The 26,761-nt window shown below is 43.4% G+C and overlaps 1 protein-coding gene across 2 annotated transcripts in view; it reads left to right on the top strand.

Annotated features, from left to right (window-relative positions):
- The first annotated feature begins 3,551 nt into the window (after positions 1-3,551).
- Positions 3,552-26,761, top strand: part of TCHP (trichoplein keratin filament binding) — a 28,030-nt gene continuing 4,820 nt past the window's right edge. The window contains exons 1-6 of one of the 2 annotated variants that reach the window (XM_069081764.1): positions 3,552-3,683; positions 21,628-21,818; positions 23,912-24,122; positions 24,652-24,708; positions 25,307-25,375; positions 26,339-26,512. In XM_069081764.1, coding sequence (XP_068937865.1) covers positions 21,628-21,818; positions 23,912-24,122; positions 24,652-24,708; positions 25,307-25,375; positions 26,339-26,512 — 702 coding nt within the window. In that variant the 5' untranslated portion in view covers positions 3,552-3,683. The remainder of the gene's footprint in view (positions 3,684-21,627; positions 21,819-23,911; positions 24,123-24,651; positions 24,709-25,306; positions 25,376-26,338; positions 26,513-26,761) is intronic. The other variant, XM_069081765.1, reaches the window with a different exon arrangement.

Raw genomic sequence — 26,761 nt, 5'->3', positions numbered from 1 at the left:
TTAGGCATGGACAGATGCTATCGTGGGTTTTGTTCCCTAGCCAAGAGTTCCATAAACATGCATTCATGGAAGGTCTGTATGACCTTGGACAGTGCATTTCCTCTTCCTGCGTCTCAGTTTCCTTCCCTATAAAATGAACAGTTGGACTAATTGGGTCCAACCAGATTACTACAATAGGCACTTATTGAGCATAATATTTATATGGGTAAGGCATTGTGCTAGACAGAAACCATTCATGGTGACAATGAAAACTAGTCCCTGCCCTCAAGCAACTTCAATTTTCCTAGGAGGAAACAAATTCCTATACACACAGGTATATGTGTGATCATCTGACAAGGTCCCTCCTAGCTCTGACATTGTATATTCTATGTTCCAAACTCCCCCACCGAGTCCTCCTCTGATGCTTCATCTTCATGTGGAGGTGGCCAGGCTCAAAACTGAGAACAGAGCTCAGGCTCTTCAGTCTCTATCATGAAAACAAACAAAGGGACTACTTGCAACTGGTCCTTTCTGAGGATCAGTCTCATCACCCCGAGGCTGGACAGTTGGTCATTGATTTTTTGACCGTGGCAACCTAGGAAAATTACAAAATAATCCTGAACATCTCCTTTATGCTTATGCTGTGATTACAGCAGGGGCCAAAAGCAAAAGGATTCACTCAGTTTGGGGATCATCTATAAATATTAATGTAATATTACATTAATATGTAATTACATATTATATAACACTAATATGATTGTATAATATTATATAACATTAATATGTAATATTACCATTATAACTGTTAATGTGATATAATATAAATATGAATGTAATTAATTGTTGGTCTCTAAATATGAGAGAGACCATGTGGTCCAATGACCAATAAGCGGATGTGTTAGCATCAAAACTGAACCATATTCATCTTGACATTCTTGCTATGAATGAACAAATGGATGAATAAATGAAACAGTATTTAAAAAAGCCAGGGATACAAATAGAAAAGCAGAGACAGCTCCCACTCCAAAGGGGAAGGCAATACTGCGAATAGGAAGGAAAGATTCCATGGTCCATGGGGTCAAAGGCGCAGCAGAGGAAAGACAGAAGGAAACTGCAGCTGAATGAAAGGATAGATCACATTATTTAGCTGTTTTCAACTGTGTCTGATGTATCGTGATCCCATTTGGGGTTTTCTTGGCAAAGATACTGGAGGGGCTTGCCATTTCCTTTGCCAGTTCGTTTTGCAGATGAGGAAACTGAGGCAAACAGGGTTAAGTGACTTGCCCAAGGTTGCACATCTAATGTCTTAATTCAGATTTGAACTCAGGTCTTTCTGACTCCAGGTCCATGTTCTGCATTTATTGAGCACCTGCTATGTGCCTCCTCTAAGCATTGAAGGATATGAAGAAAGGTCAAAATCAACCCCTGCCCTCAAGGAACTTACAGTCTAATAATGCAAATAATAATCAACATATATCCTGGGTAAGTGGAGATAATCAGAAGAAGGAAGATGCTAAGATAAAGGAGACTAGGCAGGTACATAGTCCGCATTTGATAGAAGGATCACACGACTTTTAGCCAGAAGGAATCCTACAGACTATTGTCTACAACCCCTTGTTCCACAGACAGATGAAAGAATCAGATCTGTAATAAGAGAAAGAAAGAGCAGAGCTGAGACACTGTGGGAGCTCAAGGTCATAGATCCAGACTGGGAGGAAACCTCAGGGGACAGCTAGTGCACCCCATTAATTCCCAGATGAGGAAACTGAGGTGAAGGAGGGGTATGATTTGGCCAAGGTCACAGAGGTGCTGAGAATCAGAGGGAGGATTTGGTCCTGAGTCCGTTCGCTTCAACATCAGGGCTTTTTCTCCTTCTGATATCTGTTAATTCAATGAAACATTTATTAAAGCACCTACTATGTGCGAGGCATTGTGCCTGGCAGGATACAGAAAAAAAATGAAACAGGACCTGCCCTCAAATAGCTTACATCCTGTGAGGGGGCTTTTTGAGAATCTAAGGGTCCCTCCTTCAAGTGGGTGGAATCAACAGAGAAGGCTCTCCCTCCTCATCTCCACCTCCTGACTTCCCTGGCTTCCTTCACGTCCTTGCTCAAAGCCCACCCTCTAATCCCCCTTAATGCTAATGCCTTCCCTCTGGGATTATCTCCAATTTTTTCTCCTTTCTACAGCTTATTTGTCCACAGTTATTTGCACGTTGTTTCTCAAATTCAGCTGTAAGCTCCTTGAGCACAGGTTTTACTTTTCTTTATGCCTGGCACATAGTAGGAGTTTAATGAATGCTAGTTGATGGACTGACTGGTTTAAACTCTAGTCTGGCTCTGAGGCCAGATTTCTCTGTCCATTACACCATAATAATCAAGGGAGGTAATACAAGCACTTAGCGCAGTTCTTGCACATCGTAGGTGGTTAATCAATGTTTGTTCCTTTTCCTTCTTGTGTTGTTGTTCAGCAGTTTTTGAAGAGGGTCGATGACATCATGCAACAGGTGATGTCTTGACTTATGTGTAAATTGGATTTAAGTGAGGTAGAGCTGCACAGGGTCAGCCTCATTCTCTTTTCCAGAGGTATTGAAGTCCAGTAGGAAGACAAAAGTCAAGCAATGTCTGGGGTGATGGCCCACGGTGCAGTGGATGACCTTGGCCTCTTTGGCATCTGACCAAGGTCCAAGCGCTCCACGGCGCCTCAACCACCGTCATGGCCATGGGAACAGGGTGTTCTCAGCTGCCCATTCTGCTAACTCACTGACAGGTCCAAGGCCCATAGACTATCTGGTTCAGCTCGTCTTCAGAGACAGTATTACAGGTGTGGTATTATGGGTGTGGCGGCTGAGGGCCAGGTGGAACAGGTGGACACTGGAGGTGGGAGAGCAGCCCTCCCTCCTAGAACCTGAGAACCAGAGATTTAGAGCTAGAAGGTGCCTCGGTCTGCATGAGGAAACTGAAGCGTAGGAAGGTTAAAGTGTCCTGAGTAAAGTCATGCTGACTCCCAACACTCAATCACTCTAACCCCCACACCACACTGCCTCTTTCTGCCCTGTCTTTGGCCTCTTATTGTATCCCCAGCACTTAGCACATATTAACATATATTTATTGAATTGAATTAATGAATCTTTGTCGGTTGAAGACAGACTGGGGTAGGGTTGGGGAACCTGTGGCCTCTAGATCACTTGTGGCCCTCTAGGTCCTCAAGTGCAACCATCTAGGTCCTCAAGTGTAGCCCTCTGACTAAATCCCAACTTCACAGAACAAATCCCCTTAAGAAAAGGATTTGTTCTATAAAACATGGACTGCACCCAAGGACCTAGAAGGCCACAAGTGGCCTCAAGGTGGCAGGTTCCCCATCCCTGGATTGAGGCATGAGGAACATCTTGTGCAAAGGCGCAGAGTCGGGAGATGGAATGTCCTGTGGAGGGACACCACCAGCCCTGCCTCACTTCCAGTCGTCCTTTCTTTGAGTTGCCTTTGTTCCGGCCGCCTCCCGCCAAGGGGCGCTGTGGCAGCCAACGCGCCGCTTGGCATCTGTGACTCAGCCAAAGGAAACGCGTCCGCGCCAGGTTTGTCCCTGGCCGCCAGCCGTCCTTACGTCACCCGTCCCCTTGACAACGGCCCGGAGAGCGCGCAGCTTGGCGGCTGAGGCTCAGAGCCGGCTGAAACGGCTGCCGAGGCCGCGGGAGGAGCGCCCAGGTGAGGCCGGGGAACGCAGGGGGCTGGGCCGGGGGCGGGGGAAGGGATGCGCGGGGCCTCGCGGGAGGCCGGCCATGCTCGGGGAGGGAGCCGAGCGAGGGAGGGGGCGCCGCGGCCTAGCCTGGTGTTACGAGTGAGGAGACTGAGGCCCGCGGAGGGGGAGGGGCGCGGGCGGAGAGCGGGGGAGGGGCTGTCAAGACCAGTCCGGGCGTTTTACAGGTGGGCATACCGAGGCCCGGAGAGGTGGTAGACTCATGATCTAGATGCGAAAGCGACCTCGGAGGTCCCATCCTGCCCCCGCGGTTTACAGACGGGGAAACTGAGGCACGGAGTCGTAGTCGCCGGGGCTGCAGAGGCCGGTGACCTGACCCGGGCATTTCTCCACCTGTCCCATGGGCAGCCGGGCTCGTGGCCCATTTCGGTGCCAGCCTGGAGGGTGTTGAGAGGCTGGGGGGAGTGGGAGCCCGGGGGTCCTTCCGTAGTCCGTACACCAGCATTTATTAAGCTTTAGTAACTTCTTAAAACCAAATTTAACTAATTAATTAATTGATTATATGTATTGAAATAATTATTAATTAAAAATTAAATTAAATTGAAAAAATTAAATAAATACTGTAATCTTGAGAGCTTAATCATTTAAAATTTCAAGATACTGGCATATGTCTTTTTTTTTTCTTTTTGGAGAGGGCAAGGTAGGGCATTTGGGGTTAAGTGACTTGCCCAAGGTCACATGGCTAGTGTTAAATGTGTGAGGCCACATTTGAACTCAGGTCCTCCTGACTCCAGGGCCGGTGCTCTGTTCACTGCACCACCTAGCCGCCCCTAGGCTTATTTCTTATTAAAATTCAAACCCACTCTGATGTTTTCTAGCTGGTTTTTGAGCTTTGTGAAAGCTCCCATCAGCCCCTGCTCAGGGACTGCAAGGATGGCCAGCGTCCTCCCGCCTTGGGGGCAGCGGCCACTACGGTGCTGCCATGGAAAGGTCCAGTGTAGAGAGGCCAGGGGCTGAGGGTCCCCGGGGCCCTCCCTGCCCAGGTGCTGCCCAGACACTGTTGCACTGCCCTGCCTAACAATGGGCCTGTCTGGCAACACTAACAACTTAGGTGACATTCACAACCATCGTGTAAAAGACATTCAGATAATTCGCTTCTCTCCAATGCTGTTTTTCAAATTTGTAGCATAGGAAGTTTGTTAAAACTTAAAAATCCTCAAAGACTTTCAGGGTGCCTTGTACAAGTGTAGGGCTGGGGGTGGACCCAGGGATCCCTTGGTCTCGGGGACTCCCAGAGGAGAAGATCCCTCAAACTGTGCAGATCAGCACCTTCTTTGCCAGAGAAGAAGCAGGGCTTGAAGACGGAAAATTGGCCTCAGAGCAAGAAAACCTGCATTCAGCGTCTGTCTCTGATAGACCTTGGGTGACTCCCTTAATATCTCAATGCTTTTGCAGAATAAATATCAAGAAAATAAATACAAAGAAGCATAAAGTGGTTTGGGAGGGGGGTACTGCCACTTTGGAGTATCAGAAAATGTTTCATGTAAAAAATGGTGCTTGAGATGTTCTGTGAGGCAGAGAAGAGGGAGGGCATTCCAGGCATGGGGAATGGCCAGTACAAAGGCCTGGAGACTGGAGATGGGGCATCCTGTGAAAGGAACAGAGAAAGTTAGTTTGACTGGATTGAAGAGTAGGGAGTGGGGGGAAGTGACATCCCATGAAGCTGGAAAGGCAGTTGGGGCCAGGTTATGTAGGATTTTTAGAAGTTTAACTTTAGGGGAGGCTAGGCGGCCCTGGAGTCAGGAGGACCTGAGTTCAAATTTGATCTCAGACACTTAACACTTACTGGCCATGTGACCTTGGGCAAGTCACATAACCCCAATTGCCCTGCCTTCTCCCTCCAAAAAGCAAAAAAAAAAAAAGTTTATCTTTAGAGGCAATAGGGAGCCTCTGGAGTTTATTATAGGAGAGTGACATGGTCAGATCTACACTTAAGGAAGATCATTTTGACAACTGTGTGCTAGAAGCAGGAAGGCCAATTAGCAAACTTTGCAGTGATTCAGATAAGAACTCAGGGAGTGGCATGTGGATGGAGAGAAGTGCCAGGGGCTGGGTGCAGGCTGGAATGGTGGTGAGTCTTGATAATGGATTGATTGGCTATGTGGGATGCAGGAGAGTGAGAAACAGGATGACACTGCGGTGACAGCACTGGGTGACTGAGGAGAATGGTCCAGCCATTGACAGATAGGGAAGGAAAGAGACAAAAGGTCTGCTCTGGACGTGTGGAGATATCCTGGGTCATCTGCTCTCTCTGAGCTCTTGGCAGCTGTGACCTTGGGAGAGGCCACTTCATCTCTTGGGCCTCTGATTGCTCGTCTGTAAAATCAGGGCGTTGGACAAGATGCCCTCTGAGGGCCTGAGCGGCCAGACCTTGACTCCAGATCTCACCCTCTTTCCACCGTCCTGCAGCTTTAGGCTCACCCAGGATTTGGAGTAACTGGCCTATTGTGTCCCTCACCATTCTCTTTGGGTCAGTTCTCTGCCCACCACAACCTACTGACACCTCCCTCATGATCTCAAGCAGGTCACTTGTCCTCTTGGGCCTGGCTTACCTTCTCTATAGGAGATCAGAGTTTAGAGTAGATGGCCCCTCCAGCTTTCACATGGGACCCAGTGACAGCTAGCAGGCAAAGGATGCCCAGGCAAGGAGAAGTGCCCAGAGTCAGGGTGTACCAGGGGTCTTTCCCTGTGCATGGAACTGGAGTTTGGTTTGGTTTTTAAAAAGCATTTTTTATAACTGTATTTCAATGAAATTGGTTTCCTTTATTAACCCATACAGTTTATTTTGCACATAATTCTGAAAAGAGGTCCACAAGCTTCACCATAATGCCTGCCAAAGGATTCCATTACAAACCTTTGGACTGGAGGAGGGTTTCTAAAGCAGAAGCCTTAGGCCTGACCAGAATCAGATTAAAATCTAATTGGGGGAAAAAAAAAAAAACCAAAAATGTGCTAGAAGACAGATCATGTTCATTTGTGTTTTTCTAAGCCAGAATGAAGATGCAGGGATCGTTTCTCTTTGAGCTTGACACCACAGTGCTAAAGTCTCCTAGTTTGTCATGGAATGTCAGAGCTGGAAGGCTCTGCATCCTGTTTACTCTCTCTGAGTATTGCCCAATATTAGCATTTAATAGTCACTTCTCTCCAGATAGCAATTTTTTCATCTGTAAAAAGAAGAGGATTGGAAGACATGGCCTCTGAGATCCCTTCCAGTCCTGACATCCTTGGAGCCTGAGGGAATGGGACACAGCATGAGTGCCTGGAATCTAGGCACAGAGACTTGGACCAGAGGGCTTGCTTTTTTCTGTTCTGACATGGAATGTCAGAGCTGAGAATCTCCGTCCTCCTGTGTTTTATTATGCTAAATTGTGTTATATCATCATATCATATCATATCTTATGTTAATAGAATTGCTCTGCAAGGTAGCATGGGTACATGTCAAACTCATTGCAGGCAAAGGTTAAATGTCATTGGGAAATGTTTAACAAAAGACGTAAAAATACAACAGAGCCTGGAAAATGTGAATTTGTAGTTTTCTAAGTCAGTGTGCGGCTGGCAGAGATTCCTTTCTTTTGAATTTGACCCACTGATGGTGTATATGGAGGACTGATCTTGGCATCAGGAAGATTTTAAGAAGTTAAGTCCTGTTCTGACACTGAAACCATTTTAAGTATTGGGATTCTAAGATTATAAATTAGCAATGAACTACTGGTCTGCATTGGTGCATGCAGAGTTTCCATGTTCATAGTAGTGGGGGGGAGGGAGGGACTGGAGGGAAGGAGAGAATTTAGAATAGAAAAGAAAATTTTTTAAATAAAAACAAAGCCTCTGCTCAAAGTTCCCCACATTGACAAAATTCTAAGTCTAGACCCCCAAAATTTCCCTATATTAATGTAAAGGAGGCAGCATGTTAGGGTAGATAGTCCCAGAATTTCAGATTTGGAAGGGAACCCAGTGGCCATCCCACTAATGGAATCCCTTCAGAGATAACCTTTACCTAGTTTTTTTTATGAGGCCCCTCTGGATTATGCCTCACTTGTCCTATCTACATCCCGCTTTGCCCATTGTCTCCCTGTTAGACTGAGAGCTTCTTGAGGGCAGGACTTTGGTGCCTTTCTTTTCATTTGAATCCTCAGCACTTAGCACTATGTGGGACACATAGCAGGTGCTTAATAAGTGCTTATGGGTTGATTAAAACTAAATAATGGTCTGGCTGAGAGCACTTTCCATGACCTTCCTCTCTAGGAGGACTGTGAGGAAAGTGGTTTTCTCAACAAGTAAACATATGTGCAAACAAGCTCTGTACCAGATAAATAAGAGATGATTAAAAGAGGGAAGGCACTAGGATTAAGAAGGACTGGGAAAGGCTTCCTGTTAGAAAGTGAGATTTTAGCTAGGACTTAAAAGGAAACCAGGAGGAGAAGATGAGGAAGGGGAATGCTTTGGCGTCGGTGTGTAGGTTATACTGGAGTAGGAAGAGACAAGATAGGGAGACTCATTGGGAGATCTGAGCAAGAGGTAATGAGAGTTTGAACTATGGTGAGTAGGAAGAAGAGGGTAGATGGAGGAGATGTGAAGGCAGAAACAGTGAGATTTGGCAGTATTATGTTAATTGAGGGCAAGTGAGGAGTTGAGAATAATGAGATTATAAACCTGGTAGGCTGGAAAAATAGTGGTATCTTTGACAGGATTAGGGAAGTTTGGAAGTAGAAGAGATGGCAAAAATACACCAAAGAACTATGCAAGAAGGATCTTCACATCACCAATCACTGTGGTGGTATAGAGCCAGACATCCTGGAGAATGAAGTCAAGTGGGCCTTAGTGCTGCTAACAGTAAGGCTGGTGGAAGTGATGGAATTCCAGCTGAGCTATTTAAAATCCTTAAAGATGGTTTTGTTAAAAGACTGCACTCCATATACCAGCAAATTTGGAAAACTGAACAGTGGCCACCATATTGGAAAAGATCAGTTTCTATCCCAATTCCAAAGAAGGGCAATGCAAATTACCAAACAGTTATTCCCATTTTATGTTCAAGGTTCTGCGAGCTAGGCATCAGCCATAAATGACTGAGAACTACCAGAAGAACGGGCTGGTTTTCAGAGAGGTCGAGGAACTAGAGACCAAATCGCCAACATTTGCTGGACAGAGAGATAGCAAGAGAGTTCCAGAAAAACATCAACTTCTGCTTCATTGACTGCACTAAAGTGACAAGTCCTCAAAGAGATGGGAGTACTAGATCATCTTATTTGTGTCCTGAGGAACCTGTAGCAGTTAGAACCAAACATGGAGCAACTAATTGGTTTGAGATGTGGAAAGGAATACGACAAGGCTATATTGTCACTTTACTTATTTAACTTATATCATGCTAAATGCCAGGCTGGCTGAATCAAAACCTGGAATTAAGATTCCCAGGAAAAATATCAACAATCTCAGATACTCAAATGATAACACTCTGATAGTAGAAAGTGAAGAAGAATTTAAAAGCTTCTTAGTGAGGGTGAAAGAAGAGAATGTAAAAACTGGCTTGAAGATTAACATCAGAAAAACCTAAGACCTTGGCAGTTGGTTCCATCACTTCCTGGCAAATAGAGGGAGAAGAAGTGGAAGCCGTGTTAGATTTTATATTCTTGGGCTCAAAGATCACTACAGAGGGTGGTTAGGTGGCACAGTGAATAGAGCACCAGCCCTGGAGTCAGGAGGACCTGAGTTCAAATTCGGCCTCAGACACTCAAACACAAAAACTAGCTGTGTGACCTTAGGCAAGTCACTTAACCCCAATTTCCCTCCAAAAAACAAAACAAAACAAAAAAAGATCACTACAGACAGCAACTGCAACCATGAAATTAAAAGATGCCTGCTCCTTGGAAGGAGTCCTATGGCAAATCTGGACAGCATGCTAAAAAGCAGAGACATCACCTTGCTGACAAAGGTTCATATAGTCAAAGCTGTGGTTTTTCCATAGCAATGTATGGCTGTGAGAATCAGACTATAAGGAAAGTAGAGGGCCACAGAATCAATGATTTTGTGATGCTGAAAAAGACTTTTAAGAGTCCCTTGGACAGCAAGGAGATCTAATTCAGTCAGTGCTTAAATAAATTAATTCAGGCTATTCGCTGAAAGGTCAGATACTGAAGCTGAAGCTTAAATGCTTTGACCACATACTTTGAACAGGACTCATTGAAAAAGACCCTGACATTGGGAAAGATTGAAGGCAAAAGGAGGAGACAGCAGAAGATGAGATGGATGGATGGTGTCATGGAAGCAATGAACATGGATTTGGACAGACTTTGAGAGATAGTGGAGGACAGAAGGGCCTGGGTGCTATAGTCCATGGGGTCATGAAAAGAGGGCCATGACTTAACAACAATAAGAAAGGGGTAGAGATTTGGGAGAAAGATAATGACTTCAGTTTTAGCCATATTAAGTTTAAGATGTTTCTGAGACAAGTTTGATATGTCTAATAGGTAATTGGTGATGCCAGACTGAAGTTTTGAGGAGAGATTTGGACCACATATATAGTCATCTGCATGGAAATGATAATAACACCCCTAGGAGTTGGTGATTGACTCCCTTCTCCAAGAGGTCCATGGATAGATTTCAGGGGTCCTTGAACTTGAATGGGAAAACATATTACATCTTTATTTTCACTAATCTCTAGCTGAAATTAAGCATCTCCCTCAATTATTTAAAAACATGATTCCGAAAAGGAGACCATAATTTTTAACAGACTGACAAAGGGGTTCATGACACAAAAAAGGTTAAGAACTCCTGATATATAAGGAGAAAAGAAGGAGACCTAGGAAAGATCCTTGTGGAACACCCAGTCAGGGGGCAAGATATGATGGATGATGAACCAGCAAACGAGACTGAGAAAGAGTAATCAGCCAGGTAAGAAACAAACAAGGAGAGAGCAGGAAGAGAGGGTGGTCAGCAAGGCTGATTACTGAAAAAGACCATCAGATTTGGCAATTAAGCAATCACTGGTAACTCTGGAGAAAGCAGATTCCATTGCATGATGAGATACAGTAGAGCCATGCTGCAAAAGTCTGAGAAGTGGTAAGAAAAGAGGAGTTGGGAGTCACAAGTGTAAACAACGTGGGGGGAGGCAAGAAGTGTAGACAATTTTTTCAAGGAGTTTGGATGACAAAGGGAGGAAAATTATGGGATGATAGATGGACAGGATGGTGGGTTCTTTTGAAGATCGTTTTTAAAATAATATTTTTTTTCCTCCAATTACATGTTAAAACAGTTTTTTAAACATTTTTTAAAAAGTTTTGAGTTGGGGCAGCTAAGTGGCAAAGTGAATAGAGCCTGGTCCTGGAGGCAGAAGACCTGAGTTCAAATCTGGCCTCAGACACTTAACACAACATTTACTAGCTGTGTGGCCTTGGGCAAGTCACTTTACTCCCAATTGCCCTGCCTTCCCCTCTCCAAAAAGCGCAAAAAAAATTTTTTTGAGTTCCAAATTCTGTTCCTCCTTCCTTTCTTCTCCTCCTCCCTCCCTTAGACAGTAAGCAATACAATATAGTTTATTCATGTGCAATCATGTAAAACATTTCCACATAGTAATTTTGTACGCAAAAAACTCAAAAAAAGAATGAAAGAAAGAAGGTGAAAAATAGCATGCTTCAGTCTGTATTTGGATAGTATCCATTTTTTTCTCTGGAGGCAGAAAATATGCTTCATCTTAGTCCTTTAGGATTGTCTTGGATCATTGTATTGCTGAGGAGAGCTAAGTCATTCACAGTTCTTCATCAAACAATACTGCTGTTACTGTGTATAACGTTCTTCTGGTTCAGTCATTTCACCTGCATCAGTTCATGTGAATCTTTCCAGGTTTTTCTGAAATCTGCCTGCTCATCATTTCTTATAGCACAATAATAACCCATCACAATCATATGCCACAAGCTTGCTTAGCCATTCCCCAATTGATAATCAGCCTCTCAGTTTCCAGTTCTTAGCCACCACAGAAAGAGTTGCTACAAATATTTTTGTACAAATTTTTCCTTTTTTTAAAAAATCTGTTAAGAAAAGTACCCTGAGAGCCCGCAGGGCTGGAAGGGGTATCTAAGATCAAATAGTCACTCATTTTACAGATGATGAAACTGAGGCCAGGAAGGCAAAATATCTTGCCTAAAGTCGGGATTTGAATGGAACCCAACTCTAGTACTCTTTCCTTTATGCCATGGAGTCAGCCCAGAATCTGTCCAAATCCCCTGGCTGTTTTTCAGGAAATTATCTCAGGAATTTCTCAGGGGATTCTCAAATTCTCCAAGACATGAGTTAATTTTTCTATGCTGATATTAGATCAAACAGTTGCTCTCCTCCTGACAAGGCATGTACTCAGATAATTCTAAAATGTCCTCAAATATTTATAGAGCCTTATCTGTTTTGTCTAAGGGACATCACTTCTTTCTAATGAAGCAAAAGTATAGTATGCAAATAATGGTGTGTGTGTATATGTATGCATACATACACATGTATATATCCAGAATGTTATGGCTGAAATAGACTTCAGGCTTCACCTAGTCTAGTCTCCTTCTTTAATAGATGAGGAAACTGAGAACCAGAGAAGGAAACAGACTTGTCTAAGATCACATGGGTAGTGAGCAACCCAGCCTGGATTCAAAGCCAGATCTCTCCCTTGGGTCTCTTCTGGCCTGTTTGGAAGGCCAAGTGATCAGGAGAAAATATTTTGACCTATGCTCCCATTGCAATGAGAAGCAGGGAGGGTGGACCCAGCATAAAAGAAGGATGGAAGCATTTATTAAGTACTTACATTTCAGACAGTGTGCTAAATGCAGGGGATACAAAAGTATACCCTACCCTCAAGGGGCTTATGTTCTAATGAGAAGAAAACATAAAGGAGCGCTGGGAAGGGGCAGGACGGGAGGAGAACATGCCAGAGTGCCAGGCAAGAAAGCTGGTACGGAGGAGTCAGGGGAAGAAGTCCAGCTAAGAGTGAGGATAGTCATGCTGGGCTTTCCTGGAGTTACTGAGAAGAGCAGGTGTAAGGCAGAGGTTTCTTCAAGCAGGAAAGGGGCTCTGATATTCTGGCTGTGACATGCATTAAGTTACAAAGTATATGTCCAGTCATGTTTCTATTTTTTGGAGGGGGAAAGCAAGGCAATCAGGGTTAAGTGATTTGCCCAAGGTCACACAGCTAGTAAGTATCAAGTGTCTGAGGCCAGCTTTGAACTCTCGTCCTTCTGACTCCAGGGCTGGTGCTCTATTCATTGTGCCACCTAGCTGCCCCATGTTTCTTCCAGAAGGAATTTCTTTTCTGGGAGTTTACTCTACCAGTGAAATCATAGGTCCTGTCCCCACCCCTGCCCCCAGATCAACTCCCAGGGATCTTTAGGAGAATAAGATGAGATAATGCACATAGAGGGCTTTGCAAACCATCAGGCCTATTTGCGCTGAGCCATTGGGTGCATCTCAATGTGCCAGGAAGTGCTCTGAGACTGAGCTGTGTTGGGAGGGGATTCCATGGACCAGTGAAAACAGAACCGCCCCCCAAAACCAAACCAAAAACCCCATCCTCCCCACAAAATCACTTCAGTCCACATTTAACCAAAGCTCTGCAGCCAGCCCCAGTAGACACTGTCTCCTTTACCTGCATGTCTCCTTTTTAACTAGAGCCTCAACACTCTGGAAAAAATATCATAACACATGTACAATTTCTGTATCATGTGGGTTTTCCTCACAAGGGTCTGGTGAGGTATAGGCTGTGCATTTAGGGTCCCTTTTTTGTAAAAGACTAAATGGAGGCAGGAGCTAAAGTGACTTGGTCCAGTCACACTGGGAGCTGGTGAGGGTCTTAAGGTAGACACAGGTGTCCCACTGAAAGTCCACTGGGTTCTTTCCACTTGCTATATCCAGAGCCCTTTTCTGGGTCCCGAGGAAAGACAAAGATCAGTAAGATGAATTTTTTTTTAATTAATTTGTTTACTTTTAGTTTACAGGATTCAATTCCATAATTCCTTGAGTTTCACATTTTGTCCCCCTCCCTCCCCTCCCCACCATGGCGACATATAGTCAAGCATAGGATCTGTAAATACTTTCACATTATATATTAGTCAGGTTATAAAGACGGATTGTACCAGCTGGAATGAAAAATGGTAAAGAGGACATAAAACCAAACAAGAAAAGGAAAAAGATCGGGTATTTTGCTTCCATCTGGATATAAACTCAGTTCTTTCTAGTTCTTTCTCTGGATGCACACATTTCTCTCCATGAGTCTTTTGGGATTGACTTATATCACTGCATTACTGAGAAGAGTCCAGTCTATCAAAGTCGGTCATCACACATATGTTGTGTTTGTAACTGTGTACAAATTTCTCCTGGTTCTACTCTTCTCACTCAGCATCAGTTCGTATGAGCCTCTCCAGGTAAATATGAAGACCATCTGCTCCTCGTTTCTTATAGCACAATAGTATTCCATAACATGCATATACCACAACTTGTTCAGCCATTCCCCAATTGATGGGCACCCCCCTTAATTTCCAATTCTTTGCCACTGCAAAAGAGCTGCTATAAACATTTTTATACATATGGGTCTTCCTCCCACTTCTATGATCTCTTTGGGATATAATCCTAGGAGTGGTATTGCTGGGTCAAAGGATATGAAATTATATATAGCACTTTGGGCATAATTCCTGATTGCTCTCCAGAAAGGCTGGATCAGTTCACAACTCCACCAGCAATGCATTAGTGTTCCAATTTGCCCATATCCTCTCCAGCATTTCTCATTTTCCTGTTTTGTCATCTTAGCCAGTCAGGTGAGATGTGGTACCTCAGGGTTGTTTTGATTTGCATTTCTCTAATTAACAGTGATTTCGAGCATTTCTTCATGTGCTTATAGATGTCTTTAATTTCTTTCTCTGAAAATTGCCCATTCATATCCTTTGACCATTTATCAATTGGGGAATGACTTGTATTCTTATGAATTGGACTCAGTTCTCTGTATATTTTAGAAATGAGTCCTTTGTCAGAGACATGGGTTGTAAAGATTCTTTCCCAATTTCCTACCTCCCTCTTAATCTTGGTTACATTGGCTTTGTTTGTACAGAAGCTTTTCAATTTCATGTAGTCAAAATTATCCATTTTACATTTTATAATGTTCTCTAATTCTTGTTTGGTCATAAAGTCTTTCCCTCTCCACAAATCTGACATGTAAACTATTCCTTGTGTTTCGAGACTGCTTACAGTATCATCCTTTATACCTAGATCATGCACCCATTTAGACTTGATTTTGGTATATGGTGTTAGATAATGGTCTATGCCCAGTTTCTGCCATACTATATTCCAGTTTTCCCAGCAGTTTTTGTCAAATAGTGAGTTCTTATCCCAAAAACTAGGGTCTTGGGGTTTATCAAACAATAGATTACTGTAGTCATTGACTTCTGAATCTTGTGTGCCTAATCTATTCCATTGATCCACTCCTCTATTCCTCAGCCAGTACCAAGTAGTTTTGATGACTGCTGCTTTATAATACAGATTGGAATCTGGTATACCTAGTCCACCTTCCCTAGCATTTCTTTTCATTAATTCCCTTGATATTAGTTTTTTGGTAAAATAATTGGTATGGCACTAAATGTATAATTTAGGTAAAATTGTCATTTTTATTATGTTAGCTTGACCCAGCCACGAGTAATTGATATATTTCCAATTAGTTAGATCTGACTTTATTTGTGTGAAAAGTGTTTTGTGGTTGTGGTCATATAGGTCCTGGGTTTGTTTTGGCAGGTAGATTCCCAAATATTTTATAATGTCTACAGTAACTTTAAATGGAATTTCTCTTTCTATCTCTTGCTGTTGAATTTCATTGGAAATATATAGGAATGCCAAGGATTTATGGGGTTTATTTTATATCCTGAAACTTTGCCAAATTTTTATTTATTGTCTCAAGTATTTTACTTGATTCTCTAGGATTCTCTAAGTATATCATCATATCATCTGCAAAGAGTGATAGCTTAGTCTCTTCTTTGCCTAATCTGATTCCTTTGATTTCTTTTTCTTCTCTAATTGCTACTGCTATGGGTGGCTAGGTGGCGCAGTGAATAGAGCACCAGTCCTGGAGTCAGGTGGACCTGAGTTCAAATCCGGTCTCAGACACTTAACACAAAAACTAGCCATGTGACCGTGGGCAAGTCACTTAACCTCAATTGCCCTCCAAAAAGTAAAAAAAATAATAAAAAATTGCTACTGCTAACATTTCTAGTACCAGATTGAATAAGAGGGGTGATAGTGGACACCCTTGTTTCACCCCTGATGTTATGTGAAATGTTTCTAGCTTCTCTCCATTACATATAATACTTGCTGATGGCTTTAAATAGATGCTACCTATTATTTTAAGGAAGGCTCCATTTATTCCTATACTTTCTAATGTTTTTAATAGGAATGGATGTTGTATTTTGTCAAAAGCCTTTTCTGCATCTATTGAGATGATCATGTGGTTTCTGCTAGTTTTATTGTTGATATGATCAATTATACTGATGGTTTTCCTAATATTAAACCTTCCTTGCATTCCTAGAGTAAATCCTACCTGATCAAAGTGTATTATTCTTGAGATAAGTTGCTGTAGTCTTTTTGCTAGTATTTTATTTAGAATTTTTGCATCTATATTCATGAGGGAGGTTGGTCTATTATTTTCTTTCTCTGTTTTATCTCTTCCTGATTTAGGTATCAGTACCATATTTGTGTCATAAAAAGAATTGGGTAGGACTCCTTCCCAAATAGTTTGTAGAGTATTGGAATCAATTGTTCTTTAAATGTTTGATAGAATTCACTAGTGAATCCATCTGACCCTGGAGATTTTTTCCTAGGGAGTTGACTGATGGCTTGTTCAATTTCTTTTTCTCAGATGGGGTTATTTAAGTAATTTACTTCCTCTTCAGTTAATCTGGACAACTTGTATTTTTGTAAATATTCATCCATTTCCCTAAGATTGTCAAATTTATGTGCATACAATTGGGCCTAATTATTGTTTTGATTTCCTCTTCATTGGATGTAGATTCACCCTTTTCATTTTTGATACTCATAATTTGGTTTTCTTCTTTTTTTTATCATATTGACTAAGGTTCTATCAATTTTGTTGGTTTTTTTTTTCATAAAACCAGCTCTTAGTTTTATTTATTAATTCAATAGTTTTCTTAATTTTAATTTTATTAATCTCTCCTTTTGTTTTCAATATTTCTAATTTAGTATTTAATTGGGGATTTTGAATTTGTTCTTTTTCTAGGTTTTTCAATTGCATGCCCAATTTGTTAACCTCCCTTTTCTCTAATTTAATTATGTATGCACTCAGGGATATAAAACTTCCCCTAAGAACTGCCTTTAATGCATCCTACAAATTTTGGTATGTTGTCTCATTATTATCATTCTCTTGAATGAAATTACTGATTGTTTCTATAATTTCTTGTTTGACCCACCCATTCTTTAGGATTAAATTGTTTAATTTCCAATTAGTTTTTAGTCTGTCTTTCCATGGCCCTTTATTGCATATACTTTTTATTGCATCATGATCTGGAAAGGATGCATTTAATATTTCTGCCTTACTGCATAAAATTGTGAGGATTTTATGCCCTAGAACGTGGTCAATTTTTGAGTATGTGCCATGAACCACTGAGAAGAAAGTATATTCCTTTTTATCCCCATTCAGTTTTCACCAGAGATCTATCATACCTATCCTCTCTAAAATCCTGTTCACATCCTTAACTTCTTTCTTGTTTATTTTTAGGTTGGATTTATCAAGTTCAGAGAGGGGGAGATTAAGGTCTCCCACTAGTATAGTTTTGCTATCTATTTCTTCCTCTAATTCCTTTACCTTCTCCTCTAGGAATTTGGATGCTACACCACTTGGTGCATATATGTTAAGTAGTGATATTGCTTCATTCTCGATGGTGCCTTTTCAACAGGATATAGTTTCCTTCCTTATCTGTTTTAATTAGGTCAGTTTTTGTTTTTGCTTTATCTGAGATAAGGATTGCTACCCCTGCTTTTTTTACTTTGGCTGAGGCATGATATATTTTACTCCAGCCTTTTACCTTTACCTTGTGTGTATCCCTCTGTTTCAGATGTGTTTCTTGTAAACAGCATATTGTAGGATTATGATTTATAATCCATTCTGCTATCCGCCTCCATTTTATGGGAGAGTTCATTCCATTCCCATTTACAGTTATGATTGTTATCTGTTTCTTTCCCTCCATCCTATTCCTGCCCCTGTTAATGCTCATATTTTCCTCCCTTCCCCCCATAATAGTTTTCCTTTTGACCACCGCCTCCCTCAGTATTCCCTTATCAGCCCCCCTGCCTTTTCCTCCCCTTCCCCCTTACTTCTTCCCTCCCTACTAACTACCCTCCCCTTTCATAGCCCTTTCCCCCTCCTACTGCTTGTAGGATATTTTTATACTTAATGAAGTATGTTATTTCTTCTTCTCACCAAGAGTGACAGGAACAAATCTCATGCGAAGCTCCTCTCCCCCCTCTTTCCCTCTAAAATGATTAGAATCATATGATTCTAATCTCCCTCCCTTCTTTTCCTCTGCTATACTGTTTTTATGCCTCTTTGTGTGGCATAATTTACACTTTTCCACTTCATTCATTCCCTTTCTTCCATTGCAGTCCCTTTGTAGCCCTTAATAAGATTTTTTTAAATCGTCATTTTGTGTATTTTATACTCATACCCTCTACTTGTCTATAACCAGTTTGCTCTTATCAAATAGTAGGGTGTGTGTGTGTTTTCCTTGTTTACCTTTCTACGTCACTGTTGCATCTTGTAATTGGAGGTTGAATTTTCCATTGAGTTCTGGCTTTTTTATCAGGAAGATCTGGAACTCTGTTATATCATTGAATGACCATCTCTTTGCCTGGAAGAATATGCTCAGTCTCGCTGGGTATGTGATCCTTGGTTGTAACCCAAGCTCTTTTGCCTTCCGGAAAATTGTATTCCATTGCCTCTGATCTTTCAGTGTAGAGGCTGCCAAATCCTGTGTGATCCTCACTGTGGACCCTCGATATTTGAATTGTTTCTTTCTGGCCACTTGAAGTATTTTCTCTTTTATCTGGTAGTTCTGGAGTTTGGCCACAACATTTCGAGGTCTTTTCAGTTTGGGATCTCTCAGCAGGTGTCTGGTGGATTCTCTTGATTTCTATTTTACCCTCAGGTTCTAGTATCTCAGGGCAGTTTTCCTTAACGAGCTCTTGGAGAATGTTGTCCAGGCTCATTTTTTCATCATGATTTTCTGGTAGGCCTATGATTCTCGGATTATCTCTCCTGGATCTGTTTTCCAGGTCAGTTATTTTTCCATTGAGGTTTACCTCTTTTTCTAATTTTTCATTCTTGTTGTTTTGTTTGACTAATTCTTGGTTCCTCATAGAGTTATTTGTTTCCATTTGGTTGATTCTAGTTTTTAGCAAATCATTTTCCTTGGTTAATTTTTGGAGCTCCTTTTCCATATCATACACTTTTCTTTTTAGAGAGATGTTTTCTTCATTATAATGTTTTTCTAATTCTGCTATTTTGGTTTTGAGAGAATTACTCATTTTGTCTTCTATCTCTCTCATTCAGTTTTCAAAGTTCCTTTTGACCTCATCTAGGAGAGCCTTCTGTGCTTGGGACCCATTCCCTTGTGTCAGCTGTGGGTGTGGAGTCCACATTGTCTCCCTCTGAGGTTGGTTCCTCCCTCTGAAGATAGTAGGACTCCAGAGTCTTTGTCTTTATAGTCTGCTTTCTACCCATTTTGAGGCAGGGCCCTAGCCACACCCTTCCTCTAGGGATCCCAAGCCTTTTCTATAGAGGGTTTTTCCCTGGGGAAATAATTACTATGTTTTTTTTTTGGGGGGGGGGGTTGGAGCAGGTGAGGTTCACTCTGTCATCCTGGTCTTTGGAGGTCCTGATAGGGGCTTTTTTTTTTTTAATTTCTGGGATATGAAGTGGTAGCCCCAGAAGTATTTGCTATCCAGGGCAGGGGCCCCTGTATTTGGTTCTTACCTTGCTCTTTCCAGTTCCATCCCTTTGGTGATAGGCCTGGTAGTGGCCCTTGTGGTTGGTGGGACAACTTGCCCTCTGAGTTGATCAGGCCCCTTCCAGGCCTATATATGCCCGCCACGCCTTCCAGGCCTGTGTCTCAAGATGAATTCTTTCTGTCTAGGAACTTGCTGCCTGTTGGCAGACAGGATTCATATCATTATTCTAGCAGGAGACAGAATGGAATAAGTACCAAGTCAAGGGCTTTAATGTTGGGAGGGATTAGAGAAAGAAGGGATTACTTAACAGCTGGAGGTAGGAGCAGAGAGGAGGGTGAACAGGAGAAGTGTTAAGTCACGGTGGAGGCCAGCCTCGAAGTCTGGAGGCAGGAAACCCAAAAGGCTCTGTTTGAGAAAGATACGGCAGGATGCTTCGCCTTAATAGGCAATGAGAGTGGACAGCTTACCATGGGACTGCCCCTACTACCACATCTCAATTTGATGAGGCTTAAGCCCTTTTTCCTCAGTCAAATAACACAGCTCAGAAATACGAGCCCGAGCCCGTCAGCTGCTTCCTGAGCATTCAGCCAGTGTGTTAATCCCTTTGGTCCATTTACCTCCAGTCGGCATGTGTCTCAGGTGATGGATGTCGGGTTCCCAGTGTTCTGTGCTGTGCTCACTTGTCAGGACCTGTGCTCCTCAGTGTGGGTGGCTCATGACTTCACTCCTCACCGTGGATGGTTTCTTCGCAGACCCCTTCTAAATCACCCACAGAGCATCTGTCCATGCCATCAATGGCCTCTTCTGACTCTTTTACTGTGGACCCCTGTGTAGCACTGGGGCTGTCTCCATTCTCTCACGGGAGAGTGTGCAGGACCATCCTATCCACTTTTATTCCCGTCTGCACATCTGGGACATTTCTCATCTGCCTTCTTAGACCCACTTGTGCATCTTTGCTTTGCCTTTTAGGTCACCGGAAATACTGGTTTTTCTTAAGACTGTGGTATAGTTTTAAGGTGTCTGATCATTGTGTTGATGTTCAGATTTTTGCCATGAATTGGTAACTTAAGAACATTTAATTAAAGAAAAAATAAGCACCAGAAATTGCCTAACTGGTGTCATGGGGAAAGCAGGACCATTCTGCCCTTCTGTTCTGGTACAGCTTTATAATGCTCCTGGAAACCAGAAGTGGCGAGCCACATGAGATCTTTTTCTTTGCTCCAGATGGCGGCAGGCTGAGCTGTCTGACCCCATCCGTACATGTCTCCCTGCCACACAGGCCTCTGCTTTGCTTGACACTATCTAGTGACTCACTGTCACTGCCTCCTGAGATGGCCCTTCCACTTCTGAGCGGCTCTGATGGCCGAGGCATCTTTCCCTTACGTTGAACCAAAGCTTCCTCATCTTTAAAGGTGCACCGTGGTTGTGCCCTCTGGGGCCAAGCTATACCAGACCGCTGGCTCCCTCTTCTTTCTAAGAGCCTATCTGATCATGAAGATGGCTCTCAAGGTCTCCCTGCTCTGCTTTTCTTTTTCAAGCTCAGCATCTTCACTTGCTCAAGCACATGCTTATGTAGCATAGGCTCGTGGACACTCTTCATCTGAATATCAGAGTGCAGCCTCCTGAGGACACACTGCAACTTGACAGTGCCCTTCCTAAAATGGGGCACCTGGAATTGAGCATGGTCTGAACAGGTTCTAGGACAGTGGGAGTGTCACCTTCCTTGTGCTGTGCCTGGGGCCTGAGAGCACAGTGACTTTGGGAACTGCTGTGTCACATTCACTTCCTCTCAAGTTTACAGGCCACCAAACCATCTAAATCTTTTCATCTCCTATTTCCTTTGGTTGGACAAGACTTATGTGGCAAGCATAGGGTCAAGCCTGCAGCAATTAACTCCCTCCTCTTGATTGTCCTATTGCCCAGATGGCATTACCTACCATGCCCTCCTGCTGGCCGAGCCACAACAGAGTGCTAGAAAAGCAGATTGTGCGTCACCGAGAGCAAGAAGCCCGATTTCGGCAACAGTGGGATGTCAACAGTCGCTATTTCAGAGAATTTGATGTGTGGAGCTCCAAACAGGCCCAGTGGAGCTCAAGGACATGCTACCAGCAGAGGTAATGTGGGTGTTCTGGCCTGGCAGAGACACTGTGGCCGTAAGATGCTCGTATAGGTTGCCTTTTCTAGAGCAGTGGCCTTCAAACTGTTGTGGTCGTGCACCCCGTTAGGAATGCCCTAGTATAGGTACGTGTGGCTATTTATATAAATGGTGATACTACTCGAGATTGTTTATTTTAAAGTGGACACAAAAGGAATTGAAATGTTGAAATAAAGATGAAATAAATAACACTTTAAAATCATTTTATTTATCAGTGGAACAGAAAACCTGTTATTCTCACTAGTTATTACCAATTAATTGCCTTCACTAGTAATAATTTTTAGTGAGAGCAGTTTGATTGCATGTGCTTCACTTTTGGGGAGACTCTTGGTTTGTCTCCTCCAGGCAGTGGCCTGTCATGACTTTGGAAGGTGGCAGAGATGTTGGACTAAAGGTGCAGAATGGGCTACACGTTCTCAGACGTGGCTGATGACATTAGTTTGTTTGCCTGCATATATTTGTTGCCAGGGAGGCTCTTTAGAGGAAGGCAGCTGAGAAAATGGGTAGTGATAGACAGCCAAAGAAGAGCATTGGTCAAACACTGAAAAAGGCACAGAAAAAAACAAAAAGGGGCACAAAGAGCAGTTGGGTTACTGCTATGCTAAAGTTAATGGAGCTGTCTCTAAAAAGGAAACGATGTGTAGCAGAAGTCCACAACTTCTGATATAGTCCTCTTGTGTTTGTATATTAAAAGGTTTCTGTTGATTGTTATGTTCACAATAAGAATATCTTTAAAAGGAGTTTTTAAACACTCTTGATTTAACATTTTGTGATTCTGCAACTTGAAAGTCTTGTTCTCAGTTCATTTCGTTCTGTTCCTTGGTTATGCTAGTTGACCTTGTGAAAAGTGACATCTGACAAATATACATCAATTCCAATGGAAGAGGAATGGCGGTGGGAAGACCGGTGGCCTGGATTCAGAAGGTCTAGATTCAGATCCTGCCTCTGACACTTCCTGGGTGACCTTGGGCAAGTCCCCTTGCCTCCCACAGCCTCAGCTTCTACAGCTATGAAGTGAGCTGGTGAAACTAGTGACCTCTGAGGTCCCTTCCCACTTTTTCTAATCCCATCCACCAGTTATGATTGTAATTCAGCTAGCACATTGCTGTCTTTTCTGGTGCCTAGTCAGTTGTTCTGGCAAATTAATCAGAAAGCTTTATATTTTGATACTTTTAACAAATGAGTTCAAGCCAACTTAAATTGTCTGGATGATTCTTAAACTGGTTAGAAAATTCCGTTTCCAAGTTTAAATGAGCAGCTCCATTTTTACAGTTGACATTTTCAGCAGCAAAAGCCTAGTGTTTAGATGTCTTGCAGTCCTGATGACTTCGTAGTCAGTCATATCTCAAGATGTGACATAACGCTCAGGATCAAGTTCATTGTTAATGATAGTGGATATAAATATTTCCAGTAATCTTGCTAATTTCCACATTTTCTGGCTGACTTTGTCAGATCTGATTAGATCGTTGTTGTTTTGACCTTGCCACACAGCTGATGAGCTCACTCTAAAAATAGGAAATGTCAGCTCTGCCATTTTCTGATTTTGAACAGGCTTATATCATTAGTATTATATTCAATCACTTTTCTTTGCAGAAATCTTTTTAAATTATATGTCTATTTTGTGAGTTTTATAAATTAGTGAGTTGACTTAAAATTATATAATATAATCTTTAAATCCATTTGACCCCAAACATGGTAACTGCGATATGTCTGAAGATGTGGACAGCCAGTGGACACGTGACAGTGCTGCTGTCGGCCCATATGCATCATGAAGCCCTCCCTCTTCCCTCATGGTTCCTCACGAATTTACTGTATGTGAATTCTGACGTGGACTGGGGGGGGACACCAGGGACCGCCTGTATGTATTAGATCTTAATGATGCCAGTTTCTTATTTTTTGATAAGAATATAAGTTTCTTCCTTGTTTCCTCCTTGCACCTTGCTGGCCCACCTTGAGCATTCCTTAGGGGCTGTGCACCTGCTTTTGGAGACACCTGCTCTGGAAATGTTTGCGCAGTTCCCATGTGATCTTGATGCTCTTTTTCTTGAGTAGCATGCAAGCATATGAACAGCAGAAACTGAAGGAGGAAAAGAAAAAGACTTTGGCGGAACGACAGAAACGTCTCTGTAAACTGCTGGCAGAGGAGAGGAGTCAGCTCACCAAAGAACTGAGAGAAAAGAGGCTGAATGTGGCTCTGAGAGAGAGTGACCTGAGAGAAAGAAGCGAGAAACTCAAGTCAGCAAGAGAACAAGAAAGGAAAACGGTACCTGGGGCACCCGGGGGGCGGGGGGGATGGGCTCTGCCAGCCCCTGGGCCCACCACTTGTAGACTCCGAGTTCTTCAAGAGGAGAGCCAACCAAAGTATTCGCGGCAACATCGCGTTTACATAATGACATCTAGAGTACTTTTTCTTTGCTCGCATTTCCAGTGTTCCCAGGGTGATGGTATCCAGTGGTGATTTGCTAGCCCTGGGTATTTTTGCTTCCTGCCCAGTGCTTTGAAAGACTTCTAGACACAACAGGGCATCTATGTTAGGCCAGACTTGTAGCCCACTTTTTCTCATGACCGATTGAATAGACCCTTTCATGAATGCTAATAGAATCTTCTACACAGATAGGTCGGTATCGTTGCTTCCGGAGTAGAGTGAGGGAGGTTAACTATATGTAGTAGTTGTAAAAATGGGAGCTAGAGATCTTCCCAAATCTCAAAGCCTCCAGTTTAGCTGATGTTTGTTATTAGTTTGCTGAAATTTGGGGATTTGCCAGAACCTCATTTTTGGCACTTTTTCACAGGTTGCTGAACAACTTCTGTATGAACACTGGAAAAAGACTGATCCCAGATTTCGACAGGTAAAAGCTGAGGGGATCATGCTGTTCCCCTTCCTGTATAGATAAACTGAGTTTGTCCAACTTATTCTAATTTGTGTCTCTTGCTAGTTTGAGTCAAGTAGCAGAGTTTTTGATATTTGAATGGTATGCCTCCAAAAAAAGTGAAGTGAACATTGTGTTAGTTACATAAATGAGTTAAGCTTCAGTTACGTCTGAATTTGGGGCGCATTTGCAGTTATAAAATGATAGATGTGCAGTCTCCCGTTGGGGCTGTCCTTTTATTGATTTTTTTATTGTTTTAGAGTCTCTGTATTGGAAAGCCCCATGGAGGCCATCTGCTCCAAACCCAGTATTAATCCCCTCTCCAAAATCCTGGAGAAGTCATTCTCTGTCTCTGCTCAAGGCTGTAGCAAATCACAACTTCCCAAGGCAGTCCAGACATTGCTTTTGGGCACTTTGTACCCTGTTTCTTCACATAGGAAGAACTCAGAAATAGTTCTTATGCCCTGGAAAGCCATTGTGATTGAGTATGAGCCCAAATGGGGCTCTTGGATGCTTGGAGGGGGTGGGGGAGGGAGCTGCCGTCTGAAGACATCTGCTGTTCCTCTTCTCCCTCCAGATTGAATCAGCTCTTCACAGGAAACATGTGGTCGACTCCTGGGAATCTCAGCTGTCAGAAAGAAAACAGGTACAGAGGGTCAGGTTTTCAGCTTGCCTGGGTCTGCCTCTTGGGTGCATCCCAAGATTTCAGGGAAGGGAGCAGGTGCTATTCAGCTCACTAAACAGATCTTCATCTTGAGGAGGAAGCGACGTTGTGGAGACAGTGTATTGGGCACATTCAGGAGAAACGGAGCTTCCGAACTTGTTTCCTTCACTTTCTGGCTCTGGGACCAAGCAGGCTCCTTCACCTCATGGAGCCTCAGTTGCCTCCTCTGTAAAACAGAGATGATGCTAAATGGGGCTTTGAGTGCCACGTGAGCTGGTACCTTTGGAAAGGTCCCCACAAACCTTCAGGTGCTTGGGTCTGTGTCAGATCGGGCCTGCATTGAGGCAGATCATGCCGTAGACGGTGGTAGGTTGAGGTGCCAGGAGCAGACCAAGGCTTCCCAGCCATGGGGGCACTGGGGAGCAAGTAGACTCCTTGTTGCCCAGAGGGGGATGTTTGTAGGAGTCAGAAGTGACATTGCAGAGCTTTTACAAAACCCTCCCCTTCCTGTGCAGTAAGGAGAGTAGTATATGCCTGTGACCTTGTAAGGTATACAAAGTGTTTTCCACCCCATGCAGAAGGTACCGAAAGGAATATTCTCCTTATTTTGCAAGTGAGGGCATTGCAGCTGAGAGTTGGGGATTTGATGGAGTATCATTAGAAAGGACAGAGACAGGCCCAGACCCTCGGTCTCCTCCTCAGAGCGCTGCCTCTGGGGCAGAAGGCTGAGCAGGGGTTCACACCCCACTCCTCTGGTGCAGAGCCATCTTGGCGAGGTGTATCCAGTAGCATCCAGCCCCAGCCCTCCATCTGGCCCCACACCATGGATGTGGAATGACGCCACTGCCATCCCCTTAGCTTTAGCTTGCCTGCATATGTTGTGTTGGACTTTACTGGGCCCCTGCTTGGCTCCTCAGCTCATAGGGTTGGTTGTTTGTTGTCTAGCAAGAGATTGCCGAGAAAGAGGAAAAAGTACAGTTTGAAAACCAGTATGAAACTGCCAGAAGGGAAGCCATGCAGCGGATGAAACAAGAGGAAGAGAAGAGACGTCTGGAGGACAAGCAGCAAGCCGAAGCTCTGCTCCAGCAGATGGAAGAACTCAGGCTGAAGGAGATAGAGGTAAAGAGGTGTGCCCCCACCCCACCCCCCAAACCCAGTGGGGTGGGGTGGCCCGTAGGCTCACTGCAGTGTTGAGCCTGCAGCTGGGCCCGGCCCTATGTGCCCAGTGCTAAGCCTGGACACCCACTCCCCCCTTGCCCTGCTCCTACCCTGGGCCCAGTGAGGCGGGGCGGCCTGCGGGCCCACTGCAGTGTGAGCCTGCGGCTGGGCCCGGCCCTATGTGCCCAGTGCTAAGCCTGGACGCCCACT

The sequence above is a fragment of the Petaurus breviceps genome, unplaced genomic scaffold (genome assembly GCF_028583685.1).
Source record: "Petaurus breviceps papuanus isolate PSGF00001 unplaced genomic scaffold, PetGlider_PUasm1.0 99, whole genome shotgun sequence".
Taxonomy (NCBI): Eukaryota; Metazoa; Chordata; class Mammalia; order Diprotodontia; family Petauridae; genus Petaurus; species Petaurus breviceps.
Note: the sequence above shows the minus strand (reverse complement) of the source record. Positions and strands in the feature narration are given on the sequence as shown.